Below are 22,103 nucleotides of genomic sequence, written 5' to 3'. Positions count from 1 at the left end.
TCCCAAAATCCCCCGATTCTACAAACACCCCAAAATCCCCCGATTCTACAAACACCCCAAAATCACAAGATTCTACAAACACCCCAAAATCACAAGATTCTACAAACACCCCAAAATCACAAGATTCTACAAACATCCCAAAATCCCCCGATTCTACAAACACCCCAAAATCCCCCGATTCTACAAAATCCCCCGATTCTACAAACACCCCAAAATCCCCCGATTCTACAAACACCCCAAAATCTCCCGATTCTACAAACACCCCAAAATCATACGATTCTACAAACACCCCAAAATCACACGATTCTACAAACACCCCAAAATCTCCCGATTCTACAAACACCCCAAAATCTCCCCATTCTACAAACACCCCAAAATCTCCCGATTCTACAAACACCCCAAAATCACAAGATTCTACAAACACCCCAAAATCACACGATTCTACAAACACCCCAAAATCCCCCGATTCTACAAACACGCCAAAATCTCCCGATTCTACAAACACCCCAAAATCCCCCGATTCTACAAACACCCCAAAATCTCCCGATTCTACAAACACCCCAAAATCCCCCGATTCTACAAACACCCCAAAATCCCCCGATTCTACAAACACCCCAAAATCACACGATTCTACAAACACCCCAAAATCACACGATTCTACAAACACCCCAAAATCACAAGATTCTACAAACACCCCAAAATCCCCCGATTCTACAAACACCCCAAAATCACACGATTCTACAAACACCCCAAAATCATAAGATTCTACAAACACACCAAAATCACACTATTCTACAAACATCCCAAAATCCCCCGATTCTACAAACCCCCGAAAATCCCCCGATTCTACAAACACCCCAAAATCCCCCGATTCTACAAAAAAAACAAAATCCCCCGATTCTACAAAAAACAAAATCCCCCGATTCTACAAACACCCCAAAATCCCCCGATTCTACAAACACCCCAAAATCCCCCGATTCTACAAAAAAACAAAATCCCCCGATTCTACAAAAAACCCCAAAATCCCCCAATTCTACAAACACCCCAAAATCCCCCAATTCTACAAAAAACCCAAAATCCCCCCATTCTACAAACACCCCAAAATCTCCCGACTCTACAAACACCCCAAAATCCCCCGATTCTACAAAAAAACCAAAATCACCCGATTCTACAAACACCCCAAAATCCCCCGATTCTACAAACACCCCAAAATCACCCGATTCTACAAACACCCCAAAATCACCCGATTTTACAAACACCCCAAAATCACCCGATTCTACAAACACCCCAAAATCCCCCGATTCTACAAAAAAACAAAATCTCCCGATTCTACAAACACCCCAAAATCTCCCGATTCTACAAACACCCCAAAATCACAAGATTCTACAAACACCCCAAAATCACCCAATTATACAAACACCCCAAAATCTCCCGGTTCTACAAACACCCCAAAATCACCCGATTCTACAAACACCCCAAAATCACCCGATTCTACAAACACCCCAAAATCACCCGATTCTACAAACACCCCAAAATCACCCGATTCTACAAACACCCCAAAATCTCCCGATTCTACAAACACCCCAAAATCCCCCGATTCTACAAACACCCAAAAATCACACGATTCTACAAACACCCCAAAATCCCCCGATTCTACAAAAAACCCAAAATCCCCCGATTCTACAAACACCCCAAAATCCCCCGATTCTACAAACACCCCAAAATCTCCCGACTCTACAAACACCCCAAAATCCCCTGATTCTACAAAAAAACCAAAATCACCCGATTCTACAAACACCCCAAAATCCCCCGATTCTACAAACACCCCAAAATCACCCGATTCTACAAACACCCCAAAATCACCCGATTTTACAAACACCCCAAAATCACCCGATTCTACAAACACCCCAAAATCCCCCGATTCTACAAAAAAACAAAATCCCCCGATTCTACAAACACCCCAAAATCCCCAGATTCTACAAACACCCCAAAATCCCCCGATTCTACAAAAAAACAAAATCACCCGATTCTACAAACACCCCAAAATCACACGATTCTACAAACACCCCAAAATCACCCGATTATACAAACACCCCAAAATCTCCCGATTATACAAACACCCCAAAATCTCCCGATTCTACAAACACCCCAAAATCTCCCGGTTCTACAAACACCCCAAAATCCCCCGATTCTACAAAAAAACAAAATCCCCCGATTCTACAAAAAACCCAAAATCCCCCAATTCTACAAACACCCCAAAATCCCCCGATTCTACAAAAAACCCAAAATCCCCCGATTCTACAAACACCCCAAAATCCCCCGATTCTACAAACACCCCAAAATCTCCCGACTCTACAAACACCCCAAAATCCCCCGATTCTACAAAAAAACCAAAATCACCCGATTATACAAACACCCCAAAATCTCCCGATTATACAAACACCCCAAAATCTCCCGATTCTACAAACACCCCAAAATCTCCCGGTTCTACAAACACCCCAAAATCCCCCGATTCTACAAAAAAACAAAATCCCCCGATTCTACAAAAAACCCAAAATCCCCCAATTCTACAAACACCCCAAAATCCCCCGATTCTACAAAAAACCCAAAATCCCCCGATTCTACAAACACCCCAAAATCCCCCGATTCTACAAACACCCCAAAATCTCCCGACTCTACAAACACCCCAAAATCCCCCGATTCTACAAAAAAACCAAAATCACCCGATTCTACAAACACCCCAAAATCCCCCGATTCTACAAACACCCCAAAATCACCCGATTCTACAAACACCCCAAAATCCCCCGATTCTACAAACACCCCAAAATCCCCCGATTCTACAAACACCCCAAAATCCCCCGATTCTACAAAAAAACAAAATCCCCCGATTCTACAAAAAACCCAAAATCCCCCAATTCTACAAACACCCCAAAATCCCCCGATTCTACAAAAAACCAAAATCCCCCGATTCTACAAACACCCCAAAATCCCCCGATTCTACAAACACCCCAAAATCTCCCGACTCTACAAACACCCCAAAATCCCCCGATTCTACAAACACCCCAAAATCCCCCGATTCTACAAACACCCCAAAATCACCCGATTCTACAAACACCCCAAAATCACCCGATTTTACAAACACCCCAAAATCCCCCGATTCTACAAACACCCCAAAATCACCCGATTCTACAAACACCCCAAAATCACCCGATTTTACAAACACCCCAAAATCACCCGATTCTACAAACACCCCAAAATCTCCCGATTCTACAAACACCCCAAAATCCCCCGATTCTACAAACACCCCAAAATCCCCCGATTCTACAAACACCCCAAAATCACAAGATTCTACAAACACCCCAAAATCACCCAATTATACAAACACCCCAAAATCTCCCGGTTCTACAAACACCCCAAAATCCTCCGACTCTACAAACACCCCAAAATCACAAGATTCTACAAACACCCCAAAATCACACGATTCTACAAACACCCCAAAATCACAAGATTTTACAAACACCCCAAAATCACATGATTCTACAAACACCCCAAAATCACCCGATTATACAAACACCCCGAAATCTCCCGATTCTACAAACACCCCAAAATCCCCCGATTCTACAAACACCCCAAAATCACAAGATTCTACAAACACCCCAAAATCACATGATTCTACAAACACCCCAAAATCACAAGATTCTACAAACACCCCAAAATCACATGATTCTACAAACACCCCAAAATCCCCCGATTCTACAAACACCCCAAAATCACACGATTCTACAAACACCCCAAAATCATAAGATTCTACAAACACACCAAAATCACACTATTCTACAAACATCCCAAAATCCCCCGATTCTACAAACCCCCCAAAATCCCCCGATTCTACAAACACCCCAAAATCCCCCGATTTTACAAACACCCCAAAATCACCCGATTCTACAAACACCCCAAAATCACCCGATTCTACAAACACCCCAAAATCACCCGATTCTACAAACACCCCAATCACCCGATTCTACAAACACCCCAAAATCACCCGATTCTACAAACACCCCAAAATCACAAGATTCTACAAACACCCGAAAATCACACGATTCTACAGACACCCCAAAATCTTCCGGTTCTACAAACACCCCAAAATCCCTCGATTCTACAAACACCCCAAAATCCCCCGATTCTACAAACACCCCAAAATCACACGATTCTACAAACACCCCAAAATAACCCGATTATACAAACACCCCAAAATCTCCCGATTCTACAAACACCCCAAAATCACACGATTCTACAAACACCCCAAAATCACCCAATTCTACAAACACCCCAAAATCCCCTGATTATACAAACACCCCAAAATCTCCCGATTCTACAAACGCCCCAAAATCTCCCGATTCTATAAACACCCCAAAATCCCCCGATTCTACAAACACCCCAAAATCACAAGATTCTACAAACACCCCAAAATCACAAGATTCTACAAACACCCCAAAAAAGAAAAAAAGTTCATATTCATAAAGTTTTCAGAGTTCAGAAATCAATATTTGGTGGAATAACCCTGGTTTTTAATCACAGTTTTCATGCACCTTGGCATCATGTTCTCCTCCACCAGGTTGGTTTGATGGCTTGTGATCATCCATCTTTCTCTTGGTTATATTCCAGAGGTTTTCAATTTGGGAAAATCAAAGAAACTCAACATTTTAAGCGGTATTTTATTGTTTTTTTTTCCAGCACTGTATTTAACTGAAATTGCTGATCATGAAAACTATCAGGAGTGACCAAACTGTATATGGTGCTATTACACTCTTTGAGAAAAACAGCCCTTGTCTAAAATTTTATATAAACTCATTAAAGATTTAATTTTAAGCAGTTTAAACCAGAAAGCTTTACAGTGGAGGGTGGTGAGATCATCACATACAAACACAGTAACACCTCCAGACTGTAGAAGAGCACAGGAAGACTGGGTAAAGCAGGTCTGAGTGTTTATCTGAAGAACTAAAGAGCGTGTAGATGTCAAGTGCACGGCTCAGAGACCGGCGACTCTCAGAAGGGCTCTTCTGTAACTCTCCAGTCAAAACAGACTGGACGTACAGACGGTCACAGTCCGACAGCTGCCCTCTCCCTTCCTTTACGTCCAGGAGTGCGAGACGCTGTAAGAGCGGGAATCTGTTACTGGAGATAAGGAAAATAGCTCTTTCAGTTCAGAGCTGAACTGACCAGCGTCAGGAGCTCAGCAGTATTAATAGTATTCAGCTGATGTTAGCTCTGATGGATTATAATGGATTTACTCTAAAATGTGCCAAAAACGCTGCCAATACATTTCTCAAAAACAAGGACAGTCAGTGTGTTATTAATTATTGAGTTTGTTCCAAATGTGTACTAATTAAATTTACTGCTAAAGATAATAGGATGCACCTTATTCTTATTACAAGGGTACCTATATAAGGGTTTTATTCACAAATACATATTCATAAGCATTAGCATTAATAATGCAATGTATTAATATAAATCATGAAGGATTTAGCATGTACTGAAAGCTCAATGAAGGCAGTCTGAGTCTGAAATACATTTTTGCTTTCATTTCTATTCATTTCTATGAAAAGGGAATGGAACAGAACCACTGCATCCATGATTTACGCACTCAATGGGCTGAACACTAAGGTATTCATACTTTTATACTACAGTAGAATTAACACAATTAAAAGTACTTTTTCAGTGTTTTTCTGTTAATAAACAGAAAGTTTCAGGATATTTTGAGAGAACAGAACTGTTAGAAGTGTTCAAACAACTTTATACTCCATTTGGGAAGTTTTGAAATCATTAAAGGTCTGCTTCTGCTAAAATCCATTAGTTTTCTGTTCTTTGTGAAATCCTATAGGTCTCTCTGAGTTGTACAGTATAAGAATGCTGTATATGAAACTGTTCTTCTGTCTCCACTCTCTGCAGTAGCTAAGAAAAGAAAATCCTCAGAAATTCGAGTTGATCAGAGAGACGTTAGGGTGTCGACGTCAACCAGTGACTTCATGGCCTCGCCCACCTTGGCTCAGGACCGCCCACAGGCAGCACTAAGGCTGGGCTGCAGTAGCGCTGACACTCTCTTGCCAGCTTAAGAGCTTACACCTTCTGTTAACAGCTCTGTTTCTGTTTACAGCTAGTTAGCGCTAGCTATCTTGTGTAAGTAACTGTAGGTTTAAATCGGATCTCCGGTTGATTTCTCGTTTTACCGAGATCCTAAATATTCACAAGGGAAGCACGGTTTGACAAGGCAACTCATCTCGACAGAACACAAGACAAACCAGATTTTATGATATAGAGCGGACTCTGGGGCTTCAACATGGTGAAACTGCCCAATCACCAAAAAAACGCCCAAAAAACGTTATCAATGCAAAGAGAACGCCACCACTTGGTGTCATGGTGGGCAGTCTCGCTAAGAGTGTGACGTTAAGCGGCGTTTAAGGGTAAACTTTACCTAGCACTCAGTGTTGCATCTTTATAACTAAGGCTGAATCTCTGAACACATTTTATCCTTTGAGTTTTAGAGCTTCAAATCTGACTGTCAGAGGCGATACAGTATGTTTGCATGTATTAATATTCATGAGAAAGAGCCCAAAAGCTGTCTTTCTTCAGAAACCACTAATTCAGTGATCTAAAGCAGGGCTAAATAGAAACACCTGAGCACTTTTTTACCACAAAAAGAAAAATATTTTTTTGCTATTCTCAGATTCACACTGACGCAACATCGGATCCACACATAGCTGAGGAACCTCAAGGCGGATGTAATCAAGGCTGGGTCACCGCCGCGTGCCCGAGGTAAACCAACTGACATTTACAATAGCAGGCTGTCAGAGAGGCTAAAGCAATCCTGAACTGACCTCTACAGGTCCTCCACACTGCATCTGTCCTTCAGCACAACGCCGCTGCAGACCACCAGACACAATCACATGTTCAGAAAACCTGCACCTCCATCAGGATCCAAACACAGGGGCCGGTATTCCAACAAAACCGTACAGGTATTCATTACATCTCAGTGCAGGGAAAAGGTGACGGGATCCAGGGTTACAAGTGTCATCTGGCTAGAAAGCATTTAGTTATTGCTTTTTTTGAAATACAGTCAGTCACTCTGAGTTGTGTATGCATGCTGCACGTAAAATTGTTCCTCTACCCACATCACCTGCATTAGCCAATAAAAGAAAATAGACATAGCCTGTGGGCTGATGTCAACCCGTAAATTATGACTCATGGTCTCACCCATTTTGGCTTGTGGCTACCCATTGCAGAGCATTGCAGAGCCAATCAAAGACTAGGTTGTCGTCTAGGTTGTTTTCAGTCAGTGGCGCACCTGTGTTTTCTGTTGCCAAGATAGCAATACGCCATCACTTCCTGACCACCACGCCCATCAGTGCAGGTACTGTATATTCATACATATATACTTCATTGCTAAGGATGTGCTAAGGATGTGTTAAGGACATGTAATGGACATGTTAAGGACATGTAATGGACATATTAAGGATGTGTTCAGGATGTGTTTAGGGCATGTATTAAGGATGTGTTAAGGAAATGCAATGGACATATTAGGGATGCGTTAAGAACATGTTAAGGACATATTAAGGATGTATTAAGAACATATAATGAACATATTAAGGATGTATTAAGAACACGTAATGAACATATTAAGGATGTATTAAGAACATGTAATGAACATTGTAAGGATGTATTAAGAACATGCAATGGACATATTAGGGATGTATTAAGGACATGTAATGGACATATTAAGGACATGCTAAGGATGTGTTCAGAACATGTAATGGACATACTAAGGACATGTTAAAGAGATGTTGGTAAAGATATGTTTTTAGTAATCTGTTAAAGGATAACTAAATCCCCTGATTTTAGCTGGCCCTACTATCATCTCAAATTTAAAAAATGGGAGGGGTAGCTTGGAGGGGGGCATGGGTGATGTATGGGTTTAGAGGCGGGGCAGGAAAGAGAGCTGATTGGCTGAGCTGCAGCAGCGGCGTGCCTCCGATTGCGGTGAGGCGCAGATGGTTAAAAAACGTTTTTTAAAGGTTAGGAAATGTTTATAAAAAATATATGTTTTAGGGTTTAGTGCCTCTTCAAGGACTGGTGCAGGGTCTTTTAAATGGTGACAGTACTTCCTTTTTATGTTGTTGTTTTTTCTCTCTCTCTTCAAATAACTGAACATCTGTTCATTAACTCGTACAGACACTTAAACGCTGAAGTCACTCAGATGCATCACTAGTGTAAATTTGTCCAGTTTTCTGCGCAATTGTCTGGTCTTGTACCTTTCACAGCTGAGAGGTGTCTGTACCTGATTCAGCTCTATATATAACTCTGTTATGGTGTGAATTATAATGGGCTGCTGAGTCTCGATTGCCTGTGAACCACATTTCCATCTGGACCCAGAGCTGATCTGATCTCAGTTAACATGTGTGGCTGAGGAGAGACTGACGTTTTAAACACAGAGCTATAAAAGGCAACTCTTACCGTCCACGTTCACATACCACACCTCCACCATCTCTCATCCTTTAACCTGGAAAAGACGCCCAGTGCTCACGATGTGATGTTTTCTTTGATGGCTTTGAGAAGAAAAAACCCAAAATGGAATCACAATGAAAGGAAAAGGTTACCCACTGAGGTTCAATCACCAGCCCGAGTCGATTTCAGGGAGAAACAGGAAAAGGCCAATCAAGGCCCAGAGCAAGCAGCATGGAGGCTTCGAATGAAATCCTATTTTTAACTAATTCAGCTACAGTTCAACTCACTTCATTTAGTCCACCTGCTTAAGCTTGTGGCTGCACACACTGGCCATTTTATCAGAAACACCTACATACCGTGTTCATTTCATTAACAAAAAATATGGCGAAAAACATACGTTGACGACCTACTTATCACAGCGAAAACTAGAATTAAAGCTTGAAACTCATAAACATGTGCTCTGATGCTCACTTCCTCACTTCTGATCACTCATTCCTCAACCAATCACCAGATCTTACCTCTCTTTATAAGACCACCCCTTACACACCATTATCTGAATACGTAATACATACTTTTTAAAAAATACCCATTCAGCTGCTACTCAGCTGTATACCCCCCCATCACTAGTGATGCCTCAATACAAGGAGGATAAAAACTAGCACATGCCTCCTCCGACACGTGGGAAGCCAATCACCGCCTCTTTTCCAACTGCTGCTGATGCAGCATTGCCGAGTAGCATCACAGCGCTAACGCTCGAAGGAAAGCACAGCGACTCGGTTCTGATACATCAGCTCACAGACGCAGCCTTTTGCTGATCGACATCACCCTAGGAGTGATGAGGGGAAAGAGTGTCATCTTCTGTACCCACCCAGAGAAAGCAAGCCCAATTGTGCTCTCTCAAGGCTCTGGCAGCTGATGGCAAGCTGCATGACTGGGATTCGGTTTTCAGCATTCTCTCGATTATAGTCGCAGTGCCTTAGTCTGCTTGACCACTCAGAGCCCATACATACTTTTAATTTGACAAAAATTGACTAAAACTAGACTAAAACGCTAAAGAAACTATATAATATATAATATAATACATAGCCACTGACATCTCTTGACAGCAGTGTTTCATCCCACTCACTGACCCTTCCCCAGTCCTAGTTCCACACTCCATGTTGGTCCAGGTATGAAACACAATAGCAGTTGAACACAGGGTGCTGCAACCTCTGTATTCTTCCAAAAGAGTCAATAACCAATAACCAACTATAAGCAATACACTTGACAGCTTAGATCCCAGAAGTACTACAAGACGGCTGCAGAGTTGTTAATTTTCTCCTGAACAGGTAAGTACTGAGCTTCAGCTAAGGTAAGCTAGCTCAGCGCCATCATTTTTCACAACCATTAGAAGTGATGGGCATTTTAGTTTAAGTTTTTAAGCTTATCTTTATAATCTTGATGGCATAAAAGCTAGACTATATAACCTGGTAAACCGAGTCTGAGCTTCATATCTCTGAAGGAAGGGCGCAGGGCAAACAGCTCTCTCCAGTGTTTTGCTTGAAACCTGAATGAGATAGTAATTTAACACTCTTGCCGTCATTTAGTCCACATTGTTCCTTTAAGTACGTCCACCTGCTGCTCCAGTGTTCCTCCTGCAAACACGGCTAGTTTTTTCGGAAAATTGTCATCCTTACAACTGTAGAAACAGCCTCTACTTCTCAGGAATGCTACGCACTTGAAGGTGGAACACTGCTGTGAGGATGGTTTGATTGCATACAGCCCCCCACCAAGAGTAAGCACATAAGTGAGGTCAGTGATGTGTGATATGAGACAAAGCAAAGCCGTGCACGGCTTTCTCTTCTTACTCGCAGAATATGCTGTCCTGCAGGGAGGGAAAACTCTGCGCATACACACTGCCCCCTGTGGCATTACTTAGAAATATCACTCTAACTGTATTTTAAGCATTTTAAAATTCATTCTTAAATTCATTCTTTCACTCATTCTTAAAGTAGCAGTACTAATTAAATGGTGTATTGTACCAATTTTTAAGGAAGAAGGTTTGAGATACTAGATTCTAGTATTGGTATACCATGCATCACTATTGTGCATAATAAATTTGCTTTTAAATATTTTGTATATGTAATATTTTGGCCATATCACATAACCCAGACTTAATATGACTTAATATGACTGTTAAGAAGTATTATACATCACAGCAGCAATTATATTATATTGACTATCCACACTGATAAAGTGATCACAAATCATGTTGGTCACTTTACGGTGGGCTCCTGAAGGTGGGATTAGGCTAAATGCTAAAGACAGGCACAGTCTGCAGCTGTCAGCTCCCAAACGAGGAGACGAGGCCTAATGAAGGCATTTAAGTGCGATAAAGTGAGATAAAGTGGGCAAAGCACGGCCTTTTTCCACTCGTTTAGATCCGTTAATTAGCCAGACTCGAGTTTTCGCTTCTGGGGTTTTAGAGCTGCTGGTAATAATGGCCTAAGGGCCGGAGAGTTTCAACTGTAGCTGTCTCTCATAAAGATGTTCCAAAAAGTGGAGGGCGGCTGGAGATGCGCTCGTTTCCTTCTGGGTTTGAATGTTAGAGGAAGCACTTAATGCAGCGCAGCTGCTGAGCTCTGCTGCAGGACTGAGGAGGTGTCTGAGTTCAGGTAAGGTAGCGCTGTCAGGTTTATAGAAAACCACAGCTGGATATAAATCACCTACAGTCCCTCAGGAGCGTAGAGAAAGAGATGAAAAGCCTAAAAGTCCTGCAACAGGAGAAGAACTGCACTTAGAAATAAGTTAAAGAACTGATAAATAGATTCTCTGCGCTAATAAAGAGCTGCTCACTGGTGGAAAACGTTCTGTAGATGGTAGCCTGTAAAACCAAAAAGGGGTTCGACAATATACAGCTCTTGAAAAAAATGAAGAGACCACTTCAGTTTTTTTGTTGTTTTATTCTATAAACTATGGACAACACTTCTCCCAAATTCTAAATAAAAATATTCATGAAGTTTTAAGTTTTTTCAGAAATTAATATTTGGTTGAATAACCCAGTTTTTAATCACAGTTTTCATGCATCTTGGCATGTTCTCCTCCACCAGTCTTACACACTGCTTTTGGATAACTTTATTCCACTCCTGGTGCAAACATTCGAGCAGGTCAATTTGGTTTGATGGTTTGTGATCATCCATCTTTCTCTTGATTATATTCCAGAGGTTTTCAATTTAGTAAAATCTAAGAAACTCATTATTTTTAAGTGCTCTCTTATTTTTTTCCCCAGAGCAGTATATCTAATATATAGTGAATTTTGCATTGTATTTGTAAATCAAGGGAGCAGAGTCTGGAGGAAGAGTGGAGAGACACACAGTCCAAACTGCTTGAGGTCTAGTGTGAAGTTTCCACCAATCAGTGATGGTTTGGAGAGACATGTCATCTGCTGGTGTTGATCCACTGTGTTTTATTATCAAGTCTAAAGTCAGTGCAAATACTACAGCACTTCATGATTCCCTCTGCTGACAACCTTTATGAAGATGCGGATTTCATTTTCCAGCAGGACTTGGCACACTGCCCACACTGCCCAAAAGTACCAATTGGTCTTATATAATATTCTAATATTCTGAGACACTGATTTTTGGGTTTAAATTGGCTTTAAGCCATAATCATTGTGCAATACATCTATATAATACATGAATTTCACGTTTTTAACTGACTTTTAACTTACCAATGATATTCTAATTTTTTACAGCTGTACAACCGGTATCTCATAAACGTGAGGACATCCCTCACATTCTTTGTAAATATTTTATTGTATCTTTCCATTGGACACTTTGATACAGTGTAAAGTAATCAGTGTACTTTACTTATGTCACTTTTTTGATAGAGCACTTATAGAGCACTTTTACTCAAGTCTGGATTTCTAGTACTCAAATAAACATTTCTGCAACTAACAGACATCTGTATTGACCAGCATCTCTTACACTGGGAAAGTGGTGTGGAGGAGAAGAAGTGTCATCCAAATGACCTATAGAGTGCGAAAGGGCTGTTATGCTTTCTGGAACTCCTGGAAACTGACGGATGGCTGTGGCATCACTGAGGATCCAACCTGCGACCTCCTGATGACTGAACCAGCATTCAGACAGCTAAGCTGAATAAGTGATAAATATGCCAGAACTGGAGTCACCATAGTTACCACGGGAGCAGGAAAAGGTCCTAATGAAGACCTTGGCTGAGTTCTGACCTTTTATACATTAAGTGCAGAGCACGGCAGAGCAGAGTGTGAACAGCACAGCACTTTACTGCAGTCTGTTTTTTAGGCAGTGTAGGCAGTGTTAAAGAGAGCATGCACAGGAGTTCAGGTCCAGGAGAGAACACAGAGAACGTTCAACCAGCACAGATCATTCAGAATTATGATATATATTTTTTGTTTGTTTTTGAGACATTATAATCGATTAGGCACCATTAACAGACCTAAAACAGTAGAGAAGATCTTGATTAGTGTATGTCAGTAAGTAAAGGCATTTTCACACTAGCATTATTTGGTCCGGTTAAAGCAGATTCTGGTTTATTTGTACCCTTAGTGTGGTTCGATTAAGCAGGTGTGACTGATACCAGCTGTTGGATGTGGTTCGCTTGTGGTGAGAACATGATATGGTCTTGATCCGAGCCAGCTATCAAATACACTCCTTTTTATTTGAGCTAAACTGCTGACAAGGCGCAGTTAAATCTGATATATTAGCCAGAGAACGCTAATTGCTAAGGTGTGATGAGAACATGACAATATTTCTCATCAAGCTTAAATCTGTCTCGCGAGAAGAAACAAAAAATAGTTTAGTATGGCATTTTTAAGAGGGATCTGGCAACACAGTAGCAAAGGCGGCAAGTGCGGTGGCTGAGCAGTCAGAGCAGTTCTCAGCAGAAGATTTGCAAAATTTGCATAGAAGACACTCCCGCTACTTTAGTTACAAGAAATAAAACAGAAAGCATAGCCTTAATATGATTGGTTGTGGTTTGCACTTATTGTTTGCACTATAAAGGACCTAGAATTTTTTTTTTATTATTGTTTAAAATTTTCTATTTTTTTCTAGAATCAATTTGTGAGAGAAACCATTCTTAATTTTTTCAAGTTTTCTTTAAAATATTTTAAAATATTGTCTCATCTCTTTCTCGTGAACCCAGTATCGTGTCTTATCTCGTGAGATGAGTGTCTCATCACACCCTTACTAATTATCACAGATATGAACAATCGTAGTCTCTGCTCCATGCTGTTTACATACGCAGTATGTGCTGCATTCACTGCTCGCAAGTGTTAAACTTAGTTTACTATGTGTACATCTGCGCTGCACGTCCCATTGAAAACACTGCATTTGAAAGCACAGCAGTAATTATTCTGCATTCTATGTTAAAGCAGAAAAGCTTCAAACTGCACACAGAATATTATCGCTATATTTACTTTCTTGCTCTCGCGCCTGACCGCTATGACCAATCAGAGAAGACAATGTGCTCGTTTATTGGTACATGTTTTGGTGCGTTTAGGTTTGTGCCTGCATGAAACCAAACCAAACAGAGGGAGAAAACGCTCAAAAATAAACAAATTCATCTACTGATCCCGAGAGGTGTGAAAACGCCCTTAGAAAGAGAGAGAGGGAGAGAGAGAGAGAGAGAGAGAAACAGGATGTTATGACTGATTTAAACCTTTTTAAAAATTTATTTAGAAATTTAGAAAGTTATTGAGAGTTAGTTATTGAGAAGGACAGATGAACAGTGTGTAGATCAGTGAGTGTGTTAAAGTGTAAGAAACATGGTCCACCCCCATAGAGAGCCATCAGAGAACAAACATTTTAAAACACGGCTTTCCTGCTACAGTATATCTATTAAAGTGATAGTTTAAAGAATCCATCAACTTAGATGCACTCGATCAGCCAAGACATGTTTGGTGCTTCTTTAAGTTTACAAGGTTAATGTAGACAACACGCACTAACTGGCCACTGTATGAAACAATATTATTTTAGTTTAGGTTATTTTAATTACATTAAAAGATGTAATGCAACTGTTCTTGGCAGTCAGGGTAGTTATCAATTTTCACGATTTTTCTAATAAGTGTATGTTGTCCCACCTTCACATTCAAATAAAAGGACACGCTGTACACATGCATTTCTGGACAAGCTGAGAGATACAGAAGCTTCACTGAAAGTCATGTAATAATAAAAACTTAAAAATCAATGTTTTTTTCAATATCTTTATATACATGAGTTTCAGTTAAAATCTCCAGCAGTACTAGCATTAGCCGCTAACCGCGCTACATTCAAGCTCTTTGGCCATGCACAGGTGAGTTTTATCGACTTGTAGCCTGCTGCCTACCCCAGGTAGCACTGCTGGAGCAGCATTAACATTACCGCTAGTGGTAAGCAGTTAATGCTAATGCAAATGCTCCAGCTTTAGAGTAAATCTGGTTATCAAAGCTTACTGTAAATAAGCGGAAGCGCTTAACTCACCCAAAGAGAAATCTGTGTAGATTAACATCCAGCGCTTATCTGATTGTCTGAATTATCTGAAATGTTATTTTTTTATTATTATTTAAGAATTACAGTTTTCTTTATTTAGCTTAGCTTTACAGGTTTTGTCACCCAGCGGAAAACTGCTGAAAACTGCTGAAAAAGGAAAACATGGCGACACCCCTGTTCCTTACTAGTGTTGCATAATGCACCTTATAATCTAGTGCACATCATAGTGAGAACAATATGGTTAAGAGTTTCAGACTTCTTATTTAATTTACCATTATTGTGAACAATTCTCTAACAGAAAGTTTCATACAGTTTATATCTTAACTGATTCATTTTGTAGAAAATGAAAAGCAAAACGGTACAGAAACACAAACTCTGTCCTGGCTGACTGAGTGGAGTCAGTGTTTAAACAAATATCGCTTTAAAGATGATAAATCTAGGGTTAGGATGGCAGAGGGTAGAAGGTGGGTATATGAAGGGAGGCTTGCCTGAGTGAATTCCAGCTCTACCTATCCTGATGGACATCTCCTCTGCTTCTGTGGGCGGAGCTACAGGATCTTCCATCTTCTCTTTCAGCGGTTTGGCATCGGCGGGGAGGGCAAGCGACGTATGTGGGTCTGCACCAACACCCTGTAAACACAAGCCAACAATACAGACTTTAAAGGAGCATTCAGCAGGAAATGAGAGCGAGCGTGTGAAATAGCTACAGCAGACCATTTTCAAAACATCACAGAGTTTTCTGCAGGCGCAAAGCTCACTCGGGTTGCCAAGTTGTGGAGGCTGAATCTACATAATCCAGTGAAAGATGAGTTCAGTAAAATCTACCATGGAAAGCAAAGACGACTCATAATCTTTAAGTTAATCAGCTAATAAATACATTTGGAGAGTTTTTTTTGGACATTATAAACTCATATAAGGCTCATGTGTACTTTATTAGTAGTTAGCTAACCTAGCTTCATGCACCGCTAGCTGTGTTAGCCTAAGCCAAGCTTGTTATACCAGAACAATCCCACTGCTCCATACATACACACCCTAGAGTTGGAGCTTACAGTTTACTACTTTACAGGTGAGTAACGTCCGAGTAGCCTACCGTTTTATCTTGTTGCAGCCTGATCTGGGCAGATGCCGCTAGTAGGAGAGGCTTTTTAGGAGAAACTTTCAAACTCACTGTCAATATTTACTCTTGTTTATTTTTTTCTTTGGTTACTGAGCTTTTTTGAAACATGCCAAGGCTTTTTAGGCTGTGTAGAAGCTAAGGTTTCAGCCTGCTTGCTAGCTTCCATGCTGCATGAGCGTACTGGCTGAAGCACTGCTGACAAGAGCAGCTAGTGCTTTAACTCAGCATGTTTCTTTAATATCTTTTAAAAAGTCATTTAAATGTTTGATTAAAAAGTCATTTAAATGCCTGATTAAAGGGCCGATTACTGTTGTTTTGCTGTTTTCCTCAGGTTTTTGAGTAATCGACACTAACTCGGTCCAGATGCAAAAGAGCGCGTGGGTGGGTTCGGGGCTGGTGACGTCATGGGCCCGGCATTGTTTAATACTGCGATATAGATCATCGAAAAAGGAACATTTGCAATGTAAAATTTCTCCAAGAAAAATCTCTAATCTCTCAGTCCTAGAAATATCTCTAAAAAAAAAAATCACTGATTTTTTTGCCTTAAATTTGGACACAAGAATCAGAATAACTTGATTGCTCTGCTTATTTTGAGGTCAAATTACTCAAATAAGGTGAAAATTCTAAGCAAGACTGAAAGATAATCATTCCTAAAATAAGCAAAATAATCTAACACTTACAAAAAAGTCTGAACAGAGCAGAAAATAAAAATTCAAATTTATTGCCTTAAAATGATAAAATTTCACTTGCATAGATGTTTTTTTTTTTTTTTTTTGCAGTTTGAAGGTTCATTCCTTCCTGCTCCACGACCGCAGAGTGCTCTCAGCCGCTATGAGTATTAAAACGCTCTATAATTAACACTGACGCTGCTGCTGTTGTTGTTGTTGTTGTTGTTATGTAAACACATATATAGTCCAAATCAAATTCCTCACGTCATCTTCAAAGGAAATATGCATGATAATTCTGTCTTTGATCAGCGCTCTTCATGCGGACAGCAGGCAGACTGATCTGGAGGGGAAATCAAACCAGGGAATAATGCTGAATGCTAAACCAGCATGAACACGGATGCTTCGGTTTGAATAAAGTAGAGCTTCTCTTCATTACGTTCCATTACTACAGATCTACAGACATCTGAAGCTCTTATTTAAAACTGTGCCAGCTGCTGAACCTCTGGAACAACTACAACAACAACAACTGGCACGAGGGCAGTGGATTTACTGCATATTTAAATAGTAGAAATTATACATGCTCAGACAAATTAGTTGGAATCGAATGTGAGAATGCACTGATTATATGATTACATTTATTAGACTACATTCATTAAGGAAAACTAGTTTGGTACAAGATCAGATAGGGTTGGGTATGGAGGTGTACAGGTTCCGTAATGCCTCCTGCAGAACATTTCCCCACCCCCAGATGTTGCAGCTGGGCCTGTAGGTCCTGCGCTACACTTATGAGTTGTTGAAACTGACGTCCAAGCTGGTATTTTAAATGCTTAATTGGTAATAGATTTAGACATTGGAAAGACCAAAGACGTATTGCAATCTGACAGAGATATTCCTGGGTAGGTAGAGAGAGAGAGAGAGAAAGAGAGAGGGAGAGAGAGAGAGAGACAGCGTGAGATGGCGGAAACAGCACGAGTGAGAGAAAGACGGCACAAGTTGGCGAGAAACAGCGCGAGTGAGAAAGAGGAGAGCGAGTGAGAGACAGACAGCGTGAGTAAGCAAGAAACAGCACGAGTGAGCGAAAGAGAGAGCGAGTGAGAGAAAGACAGCACGAGGGAGAGAGAGGGAGAGCAAGTGAGAGAAAGACAGCATGAGTTAGCGAGAAACAGCACAAGTGAGCGAAAGAGAGAGCGAGTGAGAGAAAGAGAGAGCAAGTGACAGAAAGACAGTGCGAGTGAGAGAAAGACAGCATGACTTAGCAAGAAACAGCACAGGTGAGCGAAAGAAAGAGCGAGTGAGAGAAAGACAGCGAGAGTGAGAGAGAGAGGGAGAGTGAGTAAGAGGAAGACAGCACGAGTGAGAGAGAGGGAGAGCGAGAAAGAGAAAGACAGCGCAAGTAAGACAGAGGGAGAGCGAGTGAGAAAGACAGCGTGAGTAAGAGAGAGGGAGAGCGAGTGAGAGAAAGACAGCGCGAGCGAGAGAGAGGCAGAGTGAGTGAGAGAAAGACAGCGAGAGTGAGAGAGAGGGAGAGTGAGTGAGAGAAAAACAGTGTGAGGGAGAGAGAGGGAGAGCAAGTGAGAGAAAGACAGCGTGACTTAGCGAGAAACAGCATGAGTGAGCGAATGAAAGAGCGAGTGAGAGAAAGACAGCGCGAGTGAGTGAAAGAGAGAGCGAGTGAGAGGAAGACAGCTCAAGTGAGAGAGAGGGAGAGCAAGTGAGAGGAAGAGAGCGTGAGGGAGAGAGAGAGAGAGCGAGTGAGAGAAAGACAGCGTGAGGAAGAGAGAGAGAGCGAGTGAGAGAAAGACAGCGTGAGTTAGCCAGAGACAGCACAAGTAAGCAAGAGACAAAGCGAGTGAGAGAAAGACAGCGCGAGTGAGAGAGAGGGAAAGTAAGTGAGAGGAAGACAGTGTGAGTGAGAGAGAGGGAGAGCGAGTGAGAGAAAGACAGCGTGAGGGAGAGAGAGGGAGAGCGAGTGAGAGAAAGAGCGAGAGTGAGAGAGAGGGAGAGCGAGTGAGAGAAAGACAGCGTGAGTTAGCATGAAACAGCACGAGTGAGAGAAAGACAGTGCGAGTGAAAGAAAGACAGCGTGAGGGAGAGAGAGGGAGAGCGAGTGAGAGAAAGACAGCGTGAGGGAGAGAGAGGGAGAGAGAGTGAGAGAAAGACAGTGTGAGGGAGAGAGGGAGAGCGAGTGAGAGAAAGACAGTGAGAGTGAGAGAGAGGGAGAGCGAGTGAGAGAAAGACAGCGTGAGTGAGAGAGAGGGAAAGCAAGTGAGAGGAAGACAGCGTGAGGGAGAGAGAGAGAGAGAGCGAGTGAGAGAAAGACAGCGCGAGTGAGAGAGAATGAACGCGAATGAGAGAAAGACAGCGCGAGTTGGCGAGAAACAGCATGAGTGAGCGAAAGAGAGAGCTAGTGAGAGAAAGACATAGCGAGTGAGAGAGAGGGAGAGCGAGTGAAAGCAAAAGTTGCGCTTCACAGCAAAAGTTGGAACTCAAACAGAACCTGGAAGCATCACTAAAAGAAAAGATGATTTCTCACCAAGAGGTACACTACCCAAAAATAGCCAATAAGAACCTTTTTTAGGGCAGTGGGGGAAGCAGATTTATGCCCTTTTATGGCAAGACCTGGTTGTTTAACACCTCTTTTTTTTGTTTACGAAATAATTATATATGTTTTTCTTCATAATCTGGATTACTTTAATACTAGTTTACAATGCTGACATTATTAAAATAAGAAAAAAAACACTGATTTTATGCTGCGTCTAAACTTTTAACAGGTGTTGACAGTTGGTGCTGTTAGTTAGAAGTGTCCTTGTTGGAGTTTCGTCATTAATTGCACTAAAAGTCAGAATCTAATTAAATTTCTCTGCTCCACAGAAATCACAGCTCATATCTGCACCGTGTTTAGCTCTGCTGATGAACCGCGTAACACGATTAGTAAGTGACCTGAGCGCCGCCTTTCCAAAAGCCAGTCGCTCACATCAAGTGCTTAAGTGTGTGAGTGGGAGGTGGATGGACCTGGTTAATAAAGCAATAATAATTATGCTAAACAAATAAATAAATTAATATGCTCAGTAATGATCGCTTATTTTTCACTGCTTTTGTTTGTTTTGTTAATTTGTTTGTTTTTCTTATTGTCTATAATCACAGAGATTATTTGGCATAAATGATGTTTTCTAAATGTAATCATCTTTTATTCACATCAAATTAAATCCAATTGCTTTCATAGCGTAATAAGAATAATCTATTAAATGACATTAAATACTGTTAAATAAACAGATTGGGGTTCCGAATGGTTCAGCCATCTAAGGCGCTGCCACTATCATCAGGAGATCGCTGGCTCGAATCCTGGTTATGCAGCTTGCCATCAGCTGCTGGAGCCTCGAGAGAGCACAATTGGCCTTGCCCTCTCTGGGTGGGTGCAGCAGATGGCGCTCTTTCTTTCTCCTCATCACTCCTTGGGTGATGTGGATCAGCACAAGGTTGCGTCTGTGAGCTGATGTATCAGAACCGAGTCGCTGCGCTTTCCTCCAAGCATTAGTGCTGTGATGCTACTTAGCAATGCTGCATCAACAGCAGTTAAAAAAGAGGCGGAGTCTGACTTTACATGTGTCGGAGGAGGCATTTGTGTTTGCAAGTTTTTACCTTCCATGTGTTGTGGCATCACTATTGATAGGGGATATACAGCTGAATTTCAGTCAGTGGAAAGAAATTTAATTAAAAAAAAAGTTAAATATATTAAAAGTTATATCAACTCCAGTCAGAAGGTGTTGCAGTGTAATATTCAACTTAATATTCACGCTTATTTATGGTTTAAATGCACACTCTGAGCATTTGCACGCTCCTGATCACAGGGAGTGTGAAACGAAGCACAGCCTGTTTATCAGCTTTTTCATTTAGCCGAAATAAAACTACTGCATGTTTAATTAATAATCTATTAAATTGTTTTGGTATATAAACAGATTGGGGCGCCGAATGGTTCAGCCATCTAAGGCGCTGCCACTATCATCAGGAGATCGCTGGCTCGAAACCTGGTTATGCAGCTTGCCATCAGCTGCTGGAGCCTCGAGAGAGCACAATTGGCCTTGCCCTCTCTGGGTGGGTGCAGTAGATGGCGCTCTTTCTTTCTCCTCATCACTCCTTGGGTGATGTGGATCAGCACAAGGTTGCGTCTGTGAGCTGATGTATCAGAACCGAGTCGCTGCGCTTTCCTCCAAGCGTTAGCGCTGTGATGCTACTTAGCAATGCTGCATCAACAGCAGTTAAAAAAGAGGCGGAGTCTGACTTTACATGTGTCGGAGGAGGCGTTTGTGTTTGCAAGTTTTTACCTTCCATGTGTTGTGGCATCACAACTGATAGGGGATATACAGCTGAATTTCAGTCAGTGAAAAGAAATTTAATTAAAAAAAAAGTTAAATATATTAAATGGATTAAATGCACACTCTGAGCATTTGCATGCTCCTGATCACAGGGAGTGTGAAACGAGGCACAGCCTGTTTATCAGCTTTTTCATTTAGCCAGAATAAAACTACTGCATGTTTAATTGATCACTGGGAGTGAACCCCATCCTCAAGTTTAAATAAACAATATCAGTAAATAAGAGTTTGAAGGCTGAGAGCTGCCGACGCTCCGTCATACTGCATGTTAAATAGGGGTAACCAGCCGTCATTATATAACACCTCATTAACATGCTAATTTTTCCATCAAACTGTTTAGGAGGTGCCGGGAGGGGCGAGAGGAAGGGGGGGGTTGGATGGGAGAGAAAAAAAAGAGAGAGAGAGAGAGACAGATGATGAGAATGTCTAAGCCGGTGCTGATCCACACAGAAATACAGAATAACTGACATCCACAATAATAATAATAATAATAATAATAATAATTAAATATTAATAAAAAGAAAAAATCTGCAGTCAAAGAGAAAACTTCACAATAGGAGTAACTGTAACTTTTGTAGAGCAAGTTGTGAATGTTTTACACAAATGAAACAATAAATAAATGAATAAATAAATAACAGACAAGGGCAAGATTACATTATTGAAAGTTTCTAAAGGTCAGTTCTGAATAATTTTAAGCTTTATGATTTATTGCCTAACCATACTAAGAATAAGTGAAAAAATATTTTGTCTATAGATCATAAAGAATATACAGTATAATTCAAACGTTTGATCCTACCTTCTCATTCAATGTTTTTCTTTATTTCTTTCTTTAATTTATTTTCTACATTGTAGATTATTATTAAAGACATGGAAAAAATTAAGGGACACATATGGAATTCTGTACGGCCCAAAGCTGATGAACTGAGATGGTGATTTGAGGTGATTTAATAGGGAGGAGCTG

The 22,103-nt window shown here is 41.1% G+C and overlaps 1 protein-coding gene across 2 annotated transcripts in view; it reads right to left on the bottom strand.

Annotated features, from left to right (window-relative positions):
- The window catches only part of LOC111192387 (zinc transporter ZIP11), a 160,357-nt gene that overhangs the window by 48,436 nt on the left and 89,818 nt on the right, over positions 1-22,103 (bottom strand). The window contains exon 5 of one of the 2 annotated variants that reach the window (XM_022669325.2): positions 15,476-15,617. In XM_022669325.2, coding sequence (XP_022525046.1) covers positions 15,476-15,617 — 142 coding nt within the window. The remainder of the gene's footprint in view (positions 1-15,475; positions 15,618-22,103) is intronic. The other variant, XM_049464816.1, reaches the window with a different exon arrangement.

This window comes from Astyanax mexicanus, chromosome 15, assembly GCF_023375975.1.
Source record: "Astyanax mexicanus isolate ESR-SI-001 chromosome 15, AstMex3_surface, whole genome shotgun sequence".
Taxonomy (NCBI): Eukaryota; Metazoa; Chordata; class Actinopteri; order Characiformes; family Acestrorhamphidae; genus Astyanax; species Astyanax mexicanus.
The sequence above is the reverse complement of the archived record's forward strand: the minus strand, read 5'-3'. Positions and strand labels throughout refer to the sequence as shown.